The following is a 22,000-nucleotide window of genomic DNA, read 5'->3' as shown; positions in this document are numbered from 1 at the left end:
CTTTATTTTAACTTACCTTTTATTAAAGGCTAGCAAAACCTCGCGCTTTCACCCGCATAAGTAGTTCCCATTCCCGTGGGAATAAAATATAGTCTATGTTATTTACTGATAATGTACCTTTCCATTGGTGAAAGGATTTTTCAAATAGGTCCAGTATTTTTTGAGTTTATTCGTAATATACAAAAATATTTTCTGTTTCTATTTATTTATTCATTTTTTATTTTATTTTTTACAAGTTAGTCCTTGATTTTAATCTCACCTGATGGTAAGTGATGATGCAATCTCAGATGGAAGCGGCCTAACTTGCTAAGAGGAGGATGAAAATCCACACCCCTTTCGGTTTCTACACGACATCGTACCGAACCGCTAAATCGCTTGGCGTTACCTACGTCTTTGCCGGTAGGGTTGTAACTAACCACGGCCGAAGCCTTCCACCAGCTAAAAACGTCTTCTCTTCCCTTTAAAATATTAGAGTAGAATAACTGAACGGGCAAATTCCTACTGCTTTACAATTTAAACTATCGTGAGCGTTATTCATATTAATTGATTATGAAACACGGCTAAAACTTACGTGATATTAGGTCGGAGTATGCCCGACTAGTTTCGAATCCATACGGGGCCCTTAGTCATGAGCTGGCACTATCCAAACTGATTCAGTTTGGATCGTGCCGCATTGCATAATCAATTCCTACTACCTTAAAATTAATAAATGATGTTGTTAGAAGTGTTTGAATTATGAAAAAAGTTAATGGTTATATTATCGGCTAATAACTAACCGTATTAACTGAGTCATAAAAAAAAATGTTACAAGCGAACGTTAGCAGCGTAATTCAGCTTAGTTTTGACCTGAGCAACACAATATTAAATGAGTGATGTCTACGTGTAACCTTTAATATTTTTATTACTTTAAACTAAAAATTACGCAAAGTTCTCTTGTACAGCAAATCAAATTAAATTCGCAACGCCACGCTACCCTCCCGGTTCAATTGTGTTTTCAAACCATCCAGAAACTCATTGCAATATACACACATAATATCATCCTAATCGGTCCAGCCGTTTATTTGTATAAAAAACACACATAAAGAAGAAAGAAAAATATAATATAACTTACATGTGGATTATTTACCGCCATATTTAAAGTCAACGTTTTTTGAGTGACTACCTGTTCAAGGAGTAGTAATAATATTAGTAGTGTTCAGAGGTTCAAAGTAATGTCGTGTTTACATAAAAATTGACAGTTATATTACGACACATTGCACACTACGACAACGTGTCACTATAGTCCGAAGCAAAGTGACTCTAGTCTCTATCGTAGATTACTCTAATCTGTGAAATTGACTTGAAATCATGAAATGATAGACGAAAGGGTTATAATCATACCATATCTATGGTGTTAATCATTTAGTTTTTATCAAAACGCAATTGATTATGTTGAATAATCACCATCAGGATAATGTTGTATGTTACTTAAATGTGTGTTACTTATATAATCTAAATAAAAATTTAAAATTACCTTTCTAATGTAAAAAAGAGCAATTTTTGTAAAAAGGGTTTTCATTTTACAAAAAAAGGGTTAAGGCTCGAAAGAGCTGCCATTCTGAGCCGTTCATTACTCTTGTTTAAAAAAAAACGAAAAAGTCCAGCTTATTTTTTACTCTGTTACTCAACTGTCACTGTCATTGTCATCGCCACTCACAATGGTCGATGTTGATTTGAATTTGTAAACGTAATAACAAAAAAAAAAACATAACAGTAAAGTAAACATTTTAAATTACATGAAAGTAAAGAAGAATGGCGAGAATAAAGTTTAATTCGTTTCTCTGGGGCTTAATTATCGCATCAGCCACGTGGTGTATATCTTTGTATTTGTACTGGTTGTTGAATTCTACTGGTGAGTATAACCAGTTTAATATTTTTCTCCATGGAAACATAGGTATCGATGGCCCTCTGGTTTATATAATTTTACGATTAATAAAATCAAAGGGCCGTCGTGATATCATGTAAAAATAAATAAGTTGGATCTACTTTACTTACATATCGTTTGTTTTCAGTAAAAACTAAATTTGGGCAAACCTATTGATCTTGAACTTTCCGTGTCTCACTCAAATCTTTTGACTGTCTAGAATTTACATGTATGATATAAAATTGTGTAATTTCTATATGTTTTAAATTCTTTTTAAATCAAACAAACAGTTTTATTTCAAAAAATCATAAATTATTTAACTTGAAATTTATCATCATCATCCACTATCATAATTCGCCTATTTTAACAGCTCACTATAGGGCCATGGCTTTTTTCTAATAGGAGAGGAAACATTGAGCTTAGTCTCATTTATAGTTAAACTCTTTAACAATTACTGTCAGATTTTAATGATAATGCTTTACATGTTTTTAATAACACCACCAACTTCCCCACTCCAGGCTGAGAGTCTTGTAACACTGCCAAATTCCCCATTTCAGGATGAGAATTTTATGACATTACCAACTTCCCCACTCCAAGCTGAGAATAATGTAACATCACCAACTTCCTTATTCCAGGCTGAGATTTTTCGAACAACACTAACTTCTCAGAGCTGTGATAGCCCAGTGGATATGACCTCTGCCTCTAATTCCCGAAAGGGTGGGTTCGAATCCGGTCCCGGGCATGCATGTCCAACTTTTTAGTTGTGTGCATTTTAAGAAATTAAATATCACGTGCCTTAAAATGGTGAAGGATAAACATTGTGCTGATACCTAGCAGAGAATTTTCTTAATTCTCTGCATGTGTGAATTCTACCAATCCAGTGCTCTCGAGCTCAGCAGTGAGCCAAATATGGGTTGATAACAACGAAAAACTTCTCCACTCCAGGCTCAAAATTTTATAACATCACTAACTTCCCCATTCCAGGCTGAGAATTTTATAAAGTCACCAACTTGCCCAGTCCATGCTGAGAATTTTTTAACACCACCAACTTCTCCACTCCAGGCTGAAAATTTTATAACATCGCCAATTTCCCCACTCCATGCTTATAATTTTATAACACCACCAACTTCCCCACTCCAGGCTGAGAATTTTATAATACTACCAAATTCCCCACTCCAGGCTTAAAAATTCAACAAAGAAAAGCTCTGTATTTCAATGTTCAACTTTACAATTGAACCTAAGATATGATCCAAAGTCACTGAGGCTAGCCACATGACCAATGAGATAATTACAACTTAAAATGTTTATTTTATTTTAAATAATATATAAATATCTGCTATGGTTAATAAGTTTATTCTTTCCTTTCTTTAAGCTTTGTGTATGTAGTCATTTTCTTCTGTTCTTATTAGTTAAGGCTCTATATTTTGAAGTTGTTAACTTTTGCATATTATATGTAAAATCCTAGTCTATCTACTTATTCGTGAAATTTAATCTCAAAACTATTAAGTTCATTATCAGCAGATGAATGTAGAACTCTAGTATGGACTTCCAAATGCCACAATCTTGAGTCGCTTGCAACTAGTGGCTTCCTGCAATTCGCCCACCTAGTGAGGGGTAGGGGTAGGGTAAGCTTTAGCGTAGGGGTAGGGAAGGAGTAAATGCACATAAGTTAATGCTAAGCTTTACCAAGTCCGCTAGTTATATCTATAAAGTCAATCAAATCAAAGTATTATTTTTGTTTAAATAACTTTTCTTCAATTCTATATTTGTAAAACAACAGAACTTTGTATAAATAAAATATATTCGTTGTAAGGTTTAAATGAAGTTTAAAAGCCAGCCAACCTGTGTATAAACTTTAAAATCTCTTCTGATAAGAGAAAGGCTTTGCTCTGCACTGGGCTGTTAAAATAAGCAAAAAATTATGAATCAAGTCTTTACAATATCTTCTAGTTTATATTACATATAATTCTTATATTACACTTTGTTGGGCATATTTTATATATAGTACAAACTTTTTTAGGTGAAAATGTTGTGCCCAATACTGAAAAAAGACTTCATTACCTTGTTAATATGGATGAAAAGGATCGTATAAAAAACAATGGCAAATCTATTGCAGCTCTGGAAGGCAAAAATTTGTTATACGACAACTCTAAAACTAATGATGATAAGTTTGCTGGTAAAATGTGGAAGTATCAGAAAGAGAAATCTGAGTATCAAAAGAAGATCATGCTTCGTGAGAAGTTTGCTAAACAGCTAGGAATTAAATCCAATGTGCAACCAATTAAGAGTTTGGGTAAAACATACAATTTTTTTTCTATTTCTATTCTCAAATTTTTAACTGTACTTGTTAATTATATTTCGACATACTAATTTAGGCATATTAACTCAGAATACATAAATTCTTATTAACAAACTAGACAGCTCATATGTATTCAAAATCAAACAAATATGTTTATAATATTTATATAATAATCATGGCTTAATTTCATAATTACATCATTCATTCATAATTTTCAGCAAATGGATAAACTTTTTTTCTCTTGGATATCAACCTCTTGTAAGGATTTCTATTCACTTAGTCTAGAGCCAGCGGCTCCTTGGTACCTGCTAAATGTCATTTCAGTGTGGGATACAGTTCATAAAGACATGGTTATTATATAATAGTAGATTATCACAATCATGGGTAAACTTCTTATGATTAAATAAATATAAATATTGTTACAGAAGGTCAATTTGGTCTAATTCACAATGCTGAAGATGTTAGGATCCGTGAACAGGGCTATAGCATGCATGCATTCAACACTCTGATTTCACAAAGAATTGGTACTTTCAGAGGGTTGCCTGACACTAGATTTAAATTGTGAGTCCTTTAATTTACAAAGTTTGTAGTCTGCTTTTTCAGTTCACACTACAAAAGCAATTGATATAATAGCTGTTTACAGTTATTACGTAATGGATATTGGGCAAGTTTTGTGTGTGTGATGTTCATGATAAGTCATATGACACCATATATATATATATATATATATAGCAAACCATGGTGGTGGGGAATTTTCCTTCCAAGCCATCATCCAAATTTTAATGCCTCTGATAGCTAATTCCCCCTGTTATTATGTGTCAATTTTTTCACTTGACTTTGAGTATCTTTCTGTATCTATTTATGCAAAGATCGACTGAGCCAATTTTGTTGTGGAGATAAAGAACGTAATTTGTTCTACTAGCAAACTATGCAGACTGTTAAAATGTACTTGTGGTGACTCCAATCTACTCGAAGCTTTATCATATTTGTAGACAGGATATATTATATCCTGAAAACAGATATATAAATTCTGGATAGAATTACATGTTAATAAAATCACAATGATTTTGCAGGTGTCGTGCACAGAAATATCCTCCGAAGCTACCTAAAGCATCAATCATTATTTGTTTTTACAATGAACATTTTGAAACACTGATGCGTTCAATTCATTCTATCTTAGATCGTACAAATCCTCAATATCTCAAAGAGATTATACTTGTTGATGATTATAGTGACATAGAGGATCTACATAAGCAGGTTAAAAATGCTGTAAATGAGCTAAATAATTCAGTGAAAAAACAAGAAGAGATGTTAGAATCGAATAATATTGATGGTGATAATATAATTGCTGATTACATAAATGATGACAATGAAAAAAAAACTACTGTGCCTGCCAATGCAAGTTTAAACATACGGCTGATGAAAACTAAGAAGAGGGAAGGACTAATTCGTGCTAGATTGTTTGGAGCCGCAAATAGTGTAGGAGAAGTGAGTATTATTGTTAATGGCCTCATGATCAATATCCTGCACATCCCTGAAATTTGCACTTGCTGTCAATTGATTGACATTGTATTTGTATGTTTATCTAGAGTTGACCTCCGCTGTGGTCAAACAGGTCAATTTACTTTGACTTTAGTCGCTCAGGCCTAGTTCGGACTGTTTAGTATTTTAATTACGAACAATTTTTTTTGAGCAATGATAGCCCATTGGATATGACCCCTGCCTCTGATTTCGGAGGGCGTAGGTTCGAATCTGGTCCGGGGCTGCATGCCCCGGTCCTAATTTTATTAATTTTCTACATGTGTGAAGTCTGCCAACCCTCATTTAACCAGTGTGGTGGACTAAAGCCTAACCCCTCTCATGCTGAGATGAAGCTGGTACTCAACAGTGAACCGAATATGGGCTGTGATTGTTGTGTGTTGTGAATGATGATTATATTTTTTTAAAGGTTTGTATTTCTTATACAAACATCCTCTTGTTTGTAAAAAAATTACCATAATTATAAATTTCCAGGTACTCGTTTTCCTGGATTCTCACATAGAAGTGAACACGGATTGGTTGCCTCCACTCTTGGCAAGATTATCTGAAGGAGTAGATGGTGTCCGTGTTAAATATTCCCCACGTGCTGTAACTCCGGTCATTGATGTAATAAATGCTGATACATTTGACTATACTGCCAGCCCATTGGTGAGAGGTGGTTTTAATTGGGGTCTACATTTCAAATGGGATAACCTGCCCAAAGGAACCTTGAAAAGTATGTATTGTTTTGTCTTAACATATTTTTCAGATTGTATTTGATTCCGGCGTCTATTAAATGATTTATTATTATCCAACCAATATTTAATACCAATCACCAATATTTAACCGACTTCAGAAAAAGGAGGAGGTTCTAGTTACTTTTTTTATGTTTGTTACTGCATAACTTCGTCATTACTTAACCAATTTTAAAAATATTTTTTTTTGTTTGCAAGAGTATACTTCCAGATTGGTCCCATTTTTTTGAAAATTAAATGCTATGCAGACTAAAAACAGAAAAACAAAATCTTTTTAGTTTATTTTAATCTTCAAAATTTCAAAAATAAACTAAAAAGCGATAAATAACATCGTATGTGCTACCTTATGATCACTTTGAAGGCGGTACCAACACAGTGATGCATTAACTAAAGCTGATTAAATTATAAACTTTTAGGATATAAAGACAGTTCTTTCACGTGGTTCTTTCAGAAACAGCTTTAATTAATACGTCACTGGCTTAGCACCGCCTTTAAAGTGATCCAATGGTCCACCAAGCTAGTCCAATGTGGATTGGGAAACTTCACACACGCAGAGAATTCAGAAAATTCTCTGGTATGTCGCGACGTTTTTCCTTCACTGTTTGAGACACGTGATATATATTTTCTTAAAATGTACACAATTGAAAAAAATTGGAGGTGCATGCTCTAGTCCGGATTCGAACCCACACCCTCCGGAATCAGTCTATTAAATATAAGCATTCTTCTGGCCAAGCATATCATATAAGCATATAAGCATTCTTCTCATTATTCTGGCCAATTGTACCCGATGGCTGACATAAATGTAACTTAATATAAATTGAAGAGAAACTCGTGTTCATCTTGCAATGCAATAAAATTATGATTATAATTAATAACATTGTTAATGTTTTTAAATACAATAGTATTACTATTTTATTGTTTTTGCCTGCAGCTTCTCAATGTGAAAGACTAATTAATCATTACTATAAAAGTAGTGATTGATGTCAGCTTTGTAGGGTTATCACTTTGCGAGTATGTCAAAACATTTGCTATATCAATATTTGCAGATAAATAAGTGATACATAACAATTATTTTATTGACTAATTATGAATTGTAAATATGTAATATCACCTCAATAGGAAACGGGGTCTTTGCACTGGACTTCCGTTCTTATTTTTTTTTTCATAGATAAAGCTGTGATCTTGGCTGTGTTATAAATTTATATTTACCAGTTTCTCTGTCTGCCAGAGCAAGTACAATTAATGAAGTCCAATTAACGATACTGGTAGAACAATTTTAAAAATCGGTTCATTTCTTTAACTAATTTTTTTTTTCAGACGATGAAGACTTTGTAAAACCGATTAGGTCTCCGACTATGGCTGGTGGATTGTTCGCAATCTACAGGGAATACTTTGATTACATTGGAAAATATGACTCTGGCATGAATTTGTGGGGAGGCGAAAACTTGGAGATATCATTTCGTGTATGTAACTTTACATATTTATACAGACTGACGGTTGAAAATTATTTCGTAATGTGATTTGCATATGTAGTTTGGAAAGGACCGGTTTCACCACATTTTCTAACTGCATTAGTAAATTTACGCAAGAATAAAAAATTTAAAGAGTGCGCTTTAAAATTTTTCTCTTGTATTGAAAATTCAGCACCTCCCATACATTTTTAACAGCAACTTTGTCACTACAAAGAGTGGACACAAGTTTTGTACTAATTTATAAACTTCGATAACTGTACATATTTTTAAAATGGTAGTACATTTCTGTGTGCCTAGTGGGAGTTTTCAATATTCTCATACTGTTACTATCGCGTTAACTTAAACGCGAATTTATATGGAATTGAAACAGTTGTGCAGTAGTGCCACTAGATGGCGCTGTTTCAATTCTTTAGAAATACGCGTTTACGTTAACGCGATCGTCACAGTATCAAACTGTCACTAGGCCCTCAGTTCTATACATTTTTTTTACAGGACAATTTTTTTAAATCGGTTCACCTTAATGATAGAAAAATAATTATTGCTTTCAAAGCTTCTACAAAACAAATTAAACATTATTTATAAAATTAGTATTATAGTACTATAGCTTGGCAACGTCGTTTGTAACACTCCCGATGTTCCGCGCGGACCGGAGGGCGTGTAGCGATGAATGAAAAACCCACGACTGAGGCACGTCACTTCCGCGCACGCAGGATTCACACCCGCGCAGTCTTTCCCCCTGTCGTCTGCAAATCATGGGAGTGTTACCAACAAACTAAACAGACTATAGTAGTATTGGTAATTGAATCCGTAACGTTTAACATGAATTACATTTTTAAAATCTTAATTACAGCAGCTACAGTTTTAGATAATTATGTGGTGTATCTTCCATTTGCGTTTTATCCATTAATTACGGGACATCCTGTATATGTTTTGTTTCAGATTTGGATGTGTGGTGGTATACTCGAACTGATACCTTGTAGCCGCGTTGGTCATGTGTTCCGTAAACGCAGGCCATACGGTTACGGCGAGAAAGAGGACTCTATGCTCCACAACTCTATGCGAATGGCTCGCGTTTGGATGGATGACTATGTGGTAACGCTTATTTACATATTTTATTTCATAATTGACCTTTTTAACGGCCCATTACAAGGCCAGGGCTGTCTCCTTGTAGGAAAGAGTATATGGAGCTTATGCCCAAAACATTGCTCCGATGCAGGTGGGCTATATCTAATATGCTTTTAGCAGGAGCTTCAAAAGTGGATTTAAAAAATACAAATACCAATGTTGAACAAAGGTTATGATTCACATTTGTCAGGACAACTTAATTAACAAACTGTAACCAAAATAAGACCCTAATATGGCAGAGAATGACCTTGAGTGGAGTCACGGACTTGTGAATGCTGCGTGTAGGGTTAAAGGATCCTTTGAGAGTTTACAAACACTACCCTTTTTCACTCAAGTCACTCCCCGCCTATCCCAAGTAACCCATAAAGAATTACACAACAAGAAATGTGGACGGCTCGAACACCACGAGCATACTGAAGCCGGCCGTACAACGAGCGTCTTATATCGCAAGTCTCTTCCGCCAACCGATCGCTACCCCTCTCTAACTCCTTACTCTTTACGGAGTAGTAGTATAATGTTAGTATGATTTTCAGAATAAAGTGATAGAACAAAACCCGTCAGCAGCACACGTGCACATTGGTGACATATCCGACCGACAGGCGTTACGGAAGTCCCTCCACTGCAGGCCGTTCAAATGGTATCTCGATAATGTGTATCCTGAACTGGAAACTGGGGAAGAAACCGCCGCTAAGAAAAAAATCGCCGCTCTCAACGATCCAGATAAGAATAAACTGCAACCGTGGCATTCCAGGTAAACCGATGCTGTGAAATAATAAGACCGATCAAGTGCGTATGTAAGGTTCCGTAGATTAAATGAGCTCTTCAAACCACTGTTATATTTATTACTAGCGGACCCGGTCAAGCTTCGCTTTGACTTATGTGCACTTCTACACCCTACACTACCCTACTCCTACCCCTACTCTACCCCTAACCTACCCTACCTTACCTTTACCCTTACCCAACCCTATCCTATTCTACCCTACCCCTACTCTACCCATACCCTACCCATACCCTACCCCTACCATACCCCTACTTCTGAATCTATAGAATAATTCTTAGAAATGGTTTTCGGAAATAGAAACTTTAATTTACACAAAATAAATTTCTGAACGCACGCGTAAATGTTAATATTTTGTCAGTATTTCTGAATGCACGTATAAATGTCAATCATTACATAAACAGTATTTGACAGGATGGACAGGTTTAACAGGTACTAAACAAAGCAACTTTTATGGGAAATTATTCATCTTTCATAATAATTTATTTTTCAAGTTTTCATTGATTTTAAGATGTATTCTGCTATTCTTGACGGAGAGAAATCCAACGAATCAAAAACCATGAAAATCGCTTCAGCAGATCTCGAGTTATAAGTGTTGTATGAAACACGACTTTCTTTTATATATATAGATTTATATCTGTATAAACTGTGGCCACAGGCATCCACTTTTACTGCATTTAAATCAAACCTAATGTGTATAATATTAAACACTATAATCATATGTTTTAATTACTTTTGTATTTTGTTGACACAGAAAACGCAACTATACGGACTCATTTCAAATCCGCTTGAAGAATACGTCGTTGTGTATCCAAAGCGCTAAGGACATTAAAACTAAAAATGCGGGATTAGTGCTTGGGAGTTGCTTGAGAACCTTAAACCAGGTATGCGTATTATTTGTCTTGTTGCATTTATAGTTGACGTGATAGCCCAACGTGGCTAACATCTCTGCCTCAGATTCCAGAGGGCGTGGTTTCGAATCCGGTCCCGGGCATGTACCTCCAACTTTGCAGTTGTGTGCATTTTAAGAAATTAAATATCACGTATCTCAAACGGTGAAGAAAAAACATCATCATTATCAACCCATATTCGGGGTTGATAATGATGATGATGATGATATTTATGCTCTGTGAATGCAACTTTACTAAACAAAAAATATTTCCCACAGGGAGTTTGACGGGAAAATCGTACGAATCACATGTAGCTCTCGTTTTATTGTCATCTATTTGCTGCATTGTAGAGTTTTATTGCTTAAAGTAGAATGCATTTTATTAAATAAAAGAATAAAAGATAAATAAAATTAGTTTATTCCGGTAACATCAGTCGGTAACAAATAATTAAAAGCTAGAGTCATCTTTTAAAAGTTGTAAACTCCTCTCCATAACAAACGGTAATGAAAAATATTTAAAATTAATTATAGTAAGTATAATAACTAAAACTAAAAACATAAATCGCCGTTCCCGGAGAATAAAATGGTAACTGCCATTACTCGTGTTTTAGTATTATTTAATTTTTGGGATATATAAGTGTTACATTCTCAATATTTTTCGTAATTTTAATGCAGTTATCAACGCAATCACAAAATATTACAATAGTATTCCAAGATATAGTCACTGGCATAAGGTATGAGAATAAAATGTATTCCTACTTCCTAGCCATTCAATTGTCTTCTGGTACTCAAAATTTAAGACTTGATTATGGTAAAATCAGTTATCATTTTATTCTCGTTCAAAATCTTCCGGTCGGTGTGTGTAATTCTCGTCACTTGCACTACCCTTTTAATTCTATAGGTTTTTAACCTACAGATAAAAACGGTAAGTGCAGAGTACAATATTGGATTCTGGTTACACTTTACGGCGAATAAAATGGTAATGGACATTACATTATGAAATTGAAAATACAATGATGATTTATTTTCGGTAACATTTAATTTTTTAATTTATTGCTTTATTTATTATGTATTTTTAATTTATATCTAGGTTTTTGTCAATAATTAAGCTTAACAAAAGCTATAAAAATTAGCTTTCATTCGAGCTTTTTCACTTTTATCTAAGTCTATTACTTTGTCAACAATCGCCAAAATTCGGTTTTTTATTTTTGCTGAAAAATTTGCTTTTTGCAATTACAATTTTATTCTCCGAAAACGATGAAATGTGTGCTTGCGTATTCAATATAGTTCTGTAAAGGTAAAGTGGAGGTTGAACAAGAGTGTTTAAGGTGATTAATTCGATTTCATCGGTGGACTTTATCAGAAGTTTTCGTAAGGTTGTCTTCGCCTTACTAAAGCATGGCATAGCTTGACTTGATTTGGACTGACTGACTGTAAACGACGGATGATAGACTACATTTGACCAGTTTCACCCTAATAAGGCAAATTATTTGATAAAAAAATATTACTTGAGGACAGGTTAAAAGCGAAATAGCCATAATGAAATACGAAAATGTGTTTTCCACATTCCAGATGTGGTTTGAAACTGATCGGCATGAGTTAGTCCTGGGGCGACTTTTATGTTTGGACGCAACAAACAACGTTTCTCCTGTTATCGGCAAATGTCACGAACTTGGCGGTACACAAGAATGGAAGCATAAAGGATTGGTATGTTATTTTTAATTATAATAGATTAAACGGATGGAATATACATGGATTAGCTGTTGTCGTCAAAAGATATTCGCTTAAGGTCTGAGTTCACCGAATTTCGTTTAAACGGCGTTTACACAACCGGCCCAAACTTCTTTCTCCTTGTCTGATAAATAGTAAACTACGTTAACTATTTGTCGGACAAGGAGACAGTAGTTTGACAAACATATTAGTTAATAATTAGTTTGACGTTTAGTGTATCAAGCAATATTGCGACTTCACAAAATGGACAACAGCGTTCTTGACGTTTGTAAATTTAAAAAAATACATGATTTTAATATCAAGTTTTATAAGAAATCCTTAACTTTTATTAATAGATATCGATATATTTCGGACCCTAATTCCATGTACTATGCGAAATTAATATTGTTTATATTAAATTTGATATGAGTCAACTATAGGGTAGTTGACTATTCAATAACAAATATGCCCTTGACTGCGAATGATCTCAATTGATGTTAAGTGACAATGAAGTCTTGATTGATGTGAAGTGGAGTTACTGGGAAGTTTATTCTACCCATAATGCCACTCATCCGTTGAGCCGTGATAGCCCAGTGGATATGACCTCTGCCTCCTATTCCGGTGGGTGTGCGTTCAAATCCGGTCCGGAGCACGCACCTCCAACTTTTCAGTTGTATGCATTTTAAGAAATTAAACATCGTGAGGAAACCTGTATACCAGAGATTCTTCTCGATTCTCTACGTGTGCAAAGTCTGCCAATCCGCATTGGGCCAGCGTGGTTGTCTATTGGCCTAACCCTTCTCATTCTGAGAGGAGACTCGAGGTCAGCAGTGAGCCGAATATGGGTTGTTATGATGATGCCAGTTAATAGGGTTCCATTTTTTCAGGCTGGCAGCCCCATTTATACCACAGCAGCTGGTCTGTGCTTAGGAGTGGACCGTGCATACCGGAACGAGCCAATCCTTCTGGTTATCTGCGACAACCAACCAACCAATCAGTGGGACTTCGTCAGGTCCTAAACACAAAACAAAACACTCGATGATCTCTTGCACAGCGGTACAATGATTAACATCTCTCTCATAATAATCAGCGATAAGCGCTCTCGAAATATTACATATTTTAGTGTTGTAGACTTAAGTTTTTTGATGTTATCAATTATTGTTAAAGGTCGTAGGAAATGCTTATGTGTACATGAGTGTACTGAACCCAAACTAACTCTTTTAATCACCGGGATGCATCGATCTCCTATTAAAAAGTGGATGCACAATCAGCGACCAAAAAACGTCCCCACTCAATGAGTGACAAACACAACTTCTTGGCACTCAACTCAAGTAGTCACATTTGCAAACTCAACCTTAAACTCAATACTTAAGGTTGAATTTGCTCTGAATTTGGGATTTTATTGAATATTGGACTATATTTAAAGGTATAATTTTCTTCACCAATAATTCTAAAATTGGAAAAGCAAAAATGGCCAGTTTTAAAGTGAAATTTTCCATATGATTGTGCGTCCTTTTATTCAAGATCAATGCCGGGATTTGTAGTACTCGCACGCAGTTAAGTAGCTAAGTATGTGTGCAAGAGTATACATAGTTGTTTATTTGAATATTAAGCCGAAAAATGAAACGAAATGCGTATTCTAAATCAGTATATTATGTATAGTTAGCGATATTTTAATATATAAAGATCTGGTCAGGTTTGAACTTGTCTCTTTATAATCTGTTAGTTGTGTACCATTTATTATTTAAGTTTTTCACTGTAATTATAATATACCAGCGATAGTAAGAATGGTATTATACTGGATGAGCCAAAATATTGAATTATCCTATGTTTGTCATATTTAAACGTAAAATTACAAATAAATTTTGAAAATTTTATTCTTTGTATGGCACGGGGCAATAATAAATGTGCTTTTCTACTATTATATATTGTTTCTTGGATAGAAATATTATTATTATAGGTATGGAAACGTAGTTAAGTTCAGCGTTATTATTAATACAAACATACATACTAAAGTACATGACAATATTATGTATATGCCCGATCGTATCCTGTAGGCGGTATACCGTGAATTCCTCTTTACCTTTAGCTATTATTATTTATCAGTTAATGTGTCATGTAAGTCATAGAGCCTAACGCCCCTCATTCCGAGAGGAGACTCGTGCTCAACAGTGAGCCGAATATAGGTTGATAATGATGTGTCATATGTTTTCTTGTTGTTGTATTTAGTAATACTCTTCATTGTTGCTTTATTCACGGTTGTTGGTTAAGTATTATTTTATATTAAGTATTAATCTTCGTAATGCTGCTAAAATGGTTGTTTGATAAGAAGATAAATGATATATTTTTTTAGGAAGTAAATAAAAGAGAATAGATACATGTATTATGATATGAGCGGAGTAGCGCTAATGTATATCGACATATCATAAGGATTTAAAATGCTTCTTATTCAAATAATTGCATGGCGGTGTTATTTAACCGACAAATATCTATTTTATAAAGAAAAAGTGTGTGTCCATTCCGATGCACGAATGGAGTTTCAGATCTTCCAGATCGACTGTCTGAAAAGGTATATGTTACCCCGTAGCATACACTATGTATGAAAGGTGCGCGGCAGCGCACGGTGAAAGGTGCGCAATATAGGTTGCGCACAAAAACGTATTCTTTTCATACCGGGGGATATATATTATGAAAAATCGATTCTTAAGGAGTAAACTCTAAAAATGTTTGATAATTTCTTCATATATTAATAATAAAAATTTATATTCAAAAGTCTCATGAACTTTTGTCCTCACAATAAATACTCACATTGATAATATTACACATACATATGCATATATACGAGTATGTGTTGTGTAATTGTATATTTTCGTTTAATTTATATATTGAAGTATAACTTTTTCACGTCCAATTATACATCAATAATGCTATTGTATAGTTTGATAATTAATTAATAATATTATTTTAATAATAATATGAACATTTAATTACAAAACGAAAACCACAAAGAATTGATTTCAATTAATAATTTTTAGTATTCTTACTTACTTTAAGCAACGAAGGACAATTTATTCGGAAGTTTTTTTAATTATAACCAAAAAGGTTACTTTTTAAACCAAACTATTTTGTCCAATTTAAAAAGTCGTAAATCGCAGCTTTTATCTATATACTTGATGATCTCCGTCCCTTCCTTGTTATATATAAACTTTCCTTGCTTTTTATTCCCTAGTCATTTTTTTATTTTTATATGTTTTATAATTATTGAGGTAATAAGAATAGTAATTTTACCTTAACATAACAAATGGATTCCTATTTATAATTTGTATTACTGGTTTGTTACAATATATTATATCGTTTTCCTAATCTATATTTTCTTTGCAATTTACATAATGTAGTTTTAATATCAGATCAACATTTTTGAACAGAGTTCTTATACATATTCCTTTAATTAAAAAAACAAATAAAATTATTGGCGAAAACAAAAGCCATTTGTTGCCATTTTGTAGTTACCATAACTTAATATGCTAGTTAACACTTTTTAAAAAGGGTCATAGCTTGTTCATATGCGTTCTACTTGATTGAAAAATAAATATATTATTTGAGACATGAATACATACATTTTTTTTTAAAATTTCGAACTAAAACGATGTACGCCATGACGGTCTATATTGGAACTGTTTCATGAAGTCATGGCAACACTAAAACTTAATTAAACGGAGTGTTTGACAAAATTATTACTTAATAATATTTTATGAGTTTGACGTTTATTCCTTCAAGTAATATCGTGACGTCACAAAATGGACGACAGCGTTTTTGAATTTTGGATTTTTTTTATAAATACATTATTTTTAAATTAAGTTTTCTATGAAATCGTTAACTCTTATTAATTGATATCGATATATTTCGGACCCTTTTTCCATATAGTATATAAAATTAATATTGTTTATATTAAATTTGATTTAATTAATTTCAACTACCCTATTGCAAAAGCATTGCATGACTACTTTTGTCTGGTTTTTGGTATGATAGAATTGTTGTATAATAACAATATCTGACTATAATAGAAAAAGAAAAAGACATATAGGTCATTAAAAACATGCGTTGCTATTTACGTTAACACCGTGTAGAGCAAACTTGCCCTTCGCTGCATAAAAAACACCTACCGACGTACTTTGTTAAGATTTTTACATTTGTATTCTTGGCGGTATGTTAGAATCTCTGTTTTGTCTCATCAAAACGCCGTGCCTCAAGTGTCTTTAAGATTGCAGCGTCTATAGCCTGCAGGCAAGTTGTCTGTCACTAAAAAATAACGAGCGCTCTTTTTGTATACCTACTTTTACCCTTCACTATTGCAGTTTACTTTCTACCAACGTTTCCCGCGTCACGATTGTGTTTTCAAGCATTGTGTCTCGTTCGTGGAGAAAATTTCCTTAATGGAACTACATAACAGTTACTCAATGTGTAATATAACTTCAATAGTAGCATACAATTACTTATAACTTTTTCGTTTTACATAATTTATGGGTGTAATTGAATTGATAAAAAAAAAATTTTTGGTGAAAAAAAAAATTAAAAAATGTGTTCTGAAATCTCAACTATGCTCTCTAAAAATAGTATCAGTTTTAATTGGTACATACTATCGGCAATCGATTGATTTTTTACAGATATACCGGTTTTATTTATTTTATTTTTTATTCAGACAGATTCAGACTCGGACGGTCTCTACGAGTTCAGTTTGTGTTCCATACTCGTTGAGAATACCTCGACGACAACCAGGGGCGTAGCTAATGCCGTATCAGCCGTAGCAATGTTATGGTGCCCTCGGACTACAACTGACGGCCCCAATATTACTTACGTGTTCAAAAATTACTACAATGTTATTCACAATCTGGTGCTTCCCAGGGCATAAACAAACAAACTGCAGTTTTCACTTCAGAAATAAAAAAAGTAAAAAAACTAATCCCTATTTTTCCTTGATTAAGCTTGCGCTCAAAAGAATGGAAACATCCTACATATAACCTATGTAGGATGTTTTCAACTTTTTGGTTCGCAGTTACTGTAATATTTTTTTTAAAGACCATTTTTGTTTCTTTATTTAAAAAATAATTTGGGCCTCCCCAACAAAGATACAGGCTTCTTCCAAGTCACGCTACGCCACTGACATCAACTAAGCATTATAGATGTACCTACGTACTAAGTAATAATTACCACGATTAAATCTTAGACATTTCTGTATTGACTGTTGCTTAGAACATTCCATACATATAAGCGAAGTTATGATGCTTTTTTACGTATGTAAGCTATATTTGTTATTGTGTACAATTATAAGATGCCCAGTTATTTTAATGTTTCTTGTTTAGCATTGATATTAAATAATTTTAATGAAAAGTTGTAGGCAAGTAAAAATCTTCATGTCATACATACGTTTGCTTATACTAAAAATGGAGTTGTTTAGAGTTAATTTGTTTGTATTATTTACTCATTTACGAGGTACCTGAATCTGTCAGGGACACTAAATGCATTGAGTGCATTCGCGCCCCTATTCGTAAACGTTAGTATGAAATCTTATCGTGCACCAAAAGCAGTGTGTTTTTTCAAAATTAGATTTTTAGAAAATGACATGGTACTTATTCCAGAAACATACTGTTTTCTTTTGTCCCATAGTAAAAAAGAGAGAACTATATTTATGCTGTCCCTTTCGTTGTTTTGGGACGTAAAATGTAAACTAAAGGAGATGGTCTATTTCAGGGATTTTATTAAAATCTAAATAAGTGAATAAATCTAACAAAATAAAAATAAATAAATAAAATTAAAACCCAAGTTTTTGAGTTATATTATGATGGCGCTCATCCCATATAGCAACTAACTACTGACATGACAATTGACAGCAAACGTCAAATCGACTACTGAATTGAAAACGTCATCAATCCGCCATTATTACTCATATTAGTGTTGCATTTTTTGGGAGAGAATGAATATTATTTCGAAAGAATTAAAGTAAATTCGTAGATTTGTAAAATATTTTCTTTTATTTCCGCCAGGGTACAATGACTGATCCTGGGCTCCATACAATTTTGGACCATCTCCTTTTCCTTTTTTCTTGATGCGCATCTAGATCTCTACTTAGATCTTGTCGTTTTCCAATTAGGTAATCATTTCGATCACTTCAAGATTCATAGATATATTTTCAAAATGTGTCGCACTTAGCCTTAGCTCTTGTTCGTTGTGACTTCCAAATCTTTATATACGTGCTATTGCAATATCTTACGGTAAACTTGATTCAGCATTTGATGTCGTAAAATTAGATTTCGCGCATAAGTAAGATTACAATTCCAATGTCTAAACGAATAAGGGATCAGTTTTACGTAACTTTTAAGAGTGAACATATTATTTACTAAAAAAACACTTGATAACAAAAATAGAGTATTTTGCTATAGACTTTATATACACACAGGCTATATTTAGAGATTATCTTATTAAACTAAACATGCTTTATTTACTAAGTAAAATAAAACTAAGGTTGTAGCAATAAATGATTGTGAAGGTATCCGTGAAAGCGCTTTATATTTGTATTAAATATTTTAATATAATCGTAATGTTTATTTTGGATTGTAACACTAACGACTGGTTCATTTAATATACTCATAACTTTAATTTGTCACTAATATTAGCTTTATAAAGTATTGGTTTGTATTTATTAAAATACAAATAGGCCACGCTGATGTAACTAACAGAAACGTCGCATTTTTCAACGAAATGACAGAATTATCGTCATTTTAGGTAAAGTGGCATTAGTATATTAATGGTAGCAAGCAGTAACGTTATTTAAACGAGACACTGTTAATTAATGTAGTTTATTTTATTATTTGATGATCGTAAAAAAATCGCAGCCATTTAATGTAAAATGACGTTGTCAAGGTCATTTCGTTGAAATCACCATGTTCAATGTCCATAACAACGAAAAAGCGATAAAAAAGCCATGTAGTGGCTGATATTATGATTCTTACACCGAGATTACATAATTGACAGAACCGGGCGTTTATAGATGTTATCAATATTTGTTAGATTTATTATAAGCATACATAGTAATCCTCATTAATAAGGAATAACAATATTTTACTCCTACATCGCTATATCATATAGTAAATGTACATAGAGATATTAACAGATTAGTACAAATGCCATTTCGCATGTTTTGAACCGATTGGCATAGAGTGTAACATTTGATGTAAGGCCTTATGCCGACGCTTGGATCTTATTTGACGAGCGAAAATGACGTCACGGAGTGTGATTCCGCTATTTTATATTCGTCGATGCAACTCCGGCGAATATTATCCTTAACAAGTTTTGTTAGAATTTGAACATCATTTCTATGTGATGCCAAAAATAAAATGTCACTAACAACATAATTGTAATGGAAATTAGCGATGTCACATCGCTGTGACGATTATGTCTTACTACGAGTGTTTTTGTTATTAACAGTTTCGAAGTAAAGCCCAAAAATAAATTTGACATTGGCATATCTTTTGTATATGATATTTGTTGTACTAGAGCGATCACGTGGTGTCTTAGACACGTTTATGTTTGCTTCTGTTTATGAACGTAAGGTAAGAATGAGATTAGACAACATCATTGTTGTGGTATTGTTTCTCATTCCATTTCATTATTTTTGATTAATAATATTTCTAGATTTGATTCTCTACTTGATTATTGTATTTCTCAATGAGGTTTTTATTGTGATTTACTTGAAGTTATTCCTGTGTCTAATTGTGTTTAATTTATGAATCTGCTCTCGTATATCTTCGTAGTCTTGAATTTTATAATTGTTCATGTTAATTGTTTGGAGTAAAGCGGGTCCAAGTAAAATATTACATTCTATTCAGGGAAGTCCTGGATAAACTTTACTCCATTCAATAATGTTGCATGTATAACTCTTTTTATTTACGTTAACATTTAAATATACAAAGATGTTATTCTTTGAATTAAATAAAGTTTGATTCATTCTTTAATTGGAGTTTTATTTTAGTTTAGTAAAGCATACCAACCACTCTACATATTAATCTATGATATGAACTCATGAGTTCAATGGGCTTAATAAGCCCATGCACTCCAATTTTGTTAGAAGGAATACATTCCGAAGATGATAGTCCCACATAAATTAAAAAAAAAAAACAATTCTTACCCTAATGGTAGGAAAACAGGAGGTGGCTTAAGTGTCCTTCGTCTCCATCCGAATATAGTGTATTATCTATGACCAGACCCTTAACGACAGTCACAACCCATGTAGGTAGAAAGTTCTTATCAATACAAATTAATCAAGCCCAACCACAAGGTAAACTGTTGGGGAGTTTCCTCGTCTGTGTTTCGGCTCCATCATCAGATCGACTCCAGACCTTCATTAAATTTAAGTTCTTTGAAATAATAAAAAATCAAGAAATGCACTGGCTGCCCCTACTATTTTGAAAGTTCTCGATTTCTCAAGAATTCCATCATCAGTGTGCCTAGTGGGAGTTTTCAATATTTTCATACTGTTACTATCACGTTAACGTAAACGCGATTTTATATGGAATTGAAACAGTTGTGCAGTAGTGCCACTAGATGGCGCTGTTTCAATCCCTTAGAAATTCGCGTTTACATTAACGCGATAGTAACAGTATCAAACTGCCACTGGGCCCTCTGATCCTGGTTTCATTATCATGGTACCACCCTTGGAATATCTCCTTTCTAACAAAAAAAGAATCATCAGACTCGACCACTCATACGATGAAGTTATGTGCGAACACATAAAAAAAATATTGTAGGTCGAATTGAGAACTATTTGTGAAGTCGGCTAAAAAGTTGCCTATATTTTGCTCCAAGGTCCCATTTATCTCTGTACCAAAATTCATCTTGATTGGTTCGTGGTTAAATCGTGAAAAGGTAACATACAGACACACAGGCCTACGTTGGCATTTATAATAATTTAAATATGGAAGTATGGATAAATAGACCTTAGAGCAAAACAAAGGTTACTTTTCTTTTCATAACACAAAATCAATGGTTTCACGAGGTTTGTTTTGTAATACAGAATAGTTCACCAGTTCGGGAACGAAGTCGCGGGCGTCCCGCTAGTATTATTTCACCGCGTCGACGTTCGACATGAAGTCCGACGCAGTCTTATTTTATTATTATTTTTTTTGTGAGATATGCAATTATTAAAACACACACTGGTGAAAACAGTCAATTTGTTGACACGTGCCGCCTGTCAACAATTAATAAACTGTTTCACACCAGCGTGTGTTTTTATGATTGCATATATCACGAATGTTCAACGGAGAGGCGGTTACCATATATTTTCCAGGAAACACAACGTGAGCGCGGTATTATTTCAAAAAGCGCCATCTAGTTAAGCACGCCGAAACAAATTTTGTTTGATAAATGTATGCATGATTCTTCATAAGAAATATACACCCTCATCTTATTAAATTGAGATTATAAATAAATGATACTTGAGTCATTGCAGATAGGTTGCCTAGTTAAATTGTGTCCAAACAATAAAAAATATTAAATTT

At 33.5% G+C, this 22,000-nt stretch overlaps 2 protein-coding genes across 3 annotated transcripts in view; one reads left to right on the top strand and one right to left on the bottom strand.

Annotated features, from left to right (window-relative positions):
- Positions 1 to 1,282, bottom strand: part of LOC112051101 (uncharacterized) — an 11,726-nt gene extending 10,444 nt beyond the window's left edge. The window contains exon 1 of the mRNA XM_024089626.2: positions 1,112 to 1,282. Coding sequence (XP_023945394.2) covers positions 1,112 to 1,132 — 21 coding nt within the window. The 5' untranslated portion in view covers positions 1,133 to 1,282. The remainder of the gene's footprint in view (positions 1 to 1,111) is intronic.
- Positions 1,283 to 1,684: 402 nt separating this feature from the next.
- Positions 1,685 to 20,458, top strand: LOC112057803 (polypeptide N-acetylgalactosaminyltransferase 35A). 2 transcript variants are annotated; one of them, XM_024098357.2, is made up of 11 exons: positions 1,685 to 1,891; positions 4,020 to 4,196; positions 4,628 to 4,763; positions 5,276 to 5,690; positions 6,216 to 6,456; positions 7,793 to 7,938; positions 8,887 to 9,039; positions 9,606 to 9,823; positions 10,605 to 10,734; positions 12,312 to 12,446; positions 13,337 to 20,458. In XM_024098357.2, exons 1-11 carry the CDS (start codon positions 1,792 to 1,794, stop codon positions 13,466 to 13,468), a joined length of 1,983 nt encoding a protein of 660 aa, XP_023954125.2. In that variant the 5' UTR covers positions 1,685 to 1,791; the 3' UTR covers positions 13,469 to 20,458. The 2 variants fall into 2 exon arrangements, with proteins under 2 accessions (XP_023954125.2, XP_023954118.2); XM_024098350.2 differs by having other exon boundaries at positions 3,924 to 4,196.
- The last annotated feature ends 1,542 nt before the right edge of the window (positions 20,459 to 22,000 follow it).

This window comes from Bicyclus anynana, chromosome Z, assembly GCF_947172395.1.
Source record: "Bicyclus anynana chromosome Z, ilBicAnyn1.1, whole genome shotgun sequence".
Taxonomy (NCBI): Eukaryota; Metazoa; Arthropoda; class Insecta; order Lepidoptera; family Nymphalidae; genus Bicyclus; species Bicyclus anynana.
Note: the sequence above shows the minus strand (reverse complement) of the source record. Positions and strands in the feature narration are given on the sequence as shown.

Excerpts from the sequence above, each read along its gene's own strand:
- LOC112057803 (XM_024098350.2), top strand. The coding sequence starts at position 1,792 with ATGGCGAGAATAAAGTTTAATTCGTTTCTCTGGGGCTTAATTATCGCA. Across the intron at positions 10,735-12,311 it reads GCTTGAGAACCTTAAACCAG|ATGTGGTTTGAAACTGATCG; the intron begins GTATGCGTATTA and ends TCCACATTCCAG. Across the intron at positions 12,447-13,336 it reads AATGGAAGCATAAAGGATTG|GCTGGCAGCCCCATTTATAC; the intron begins GTATGTTATTTT and ends CCATTTTTTCAG.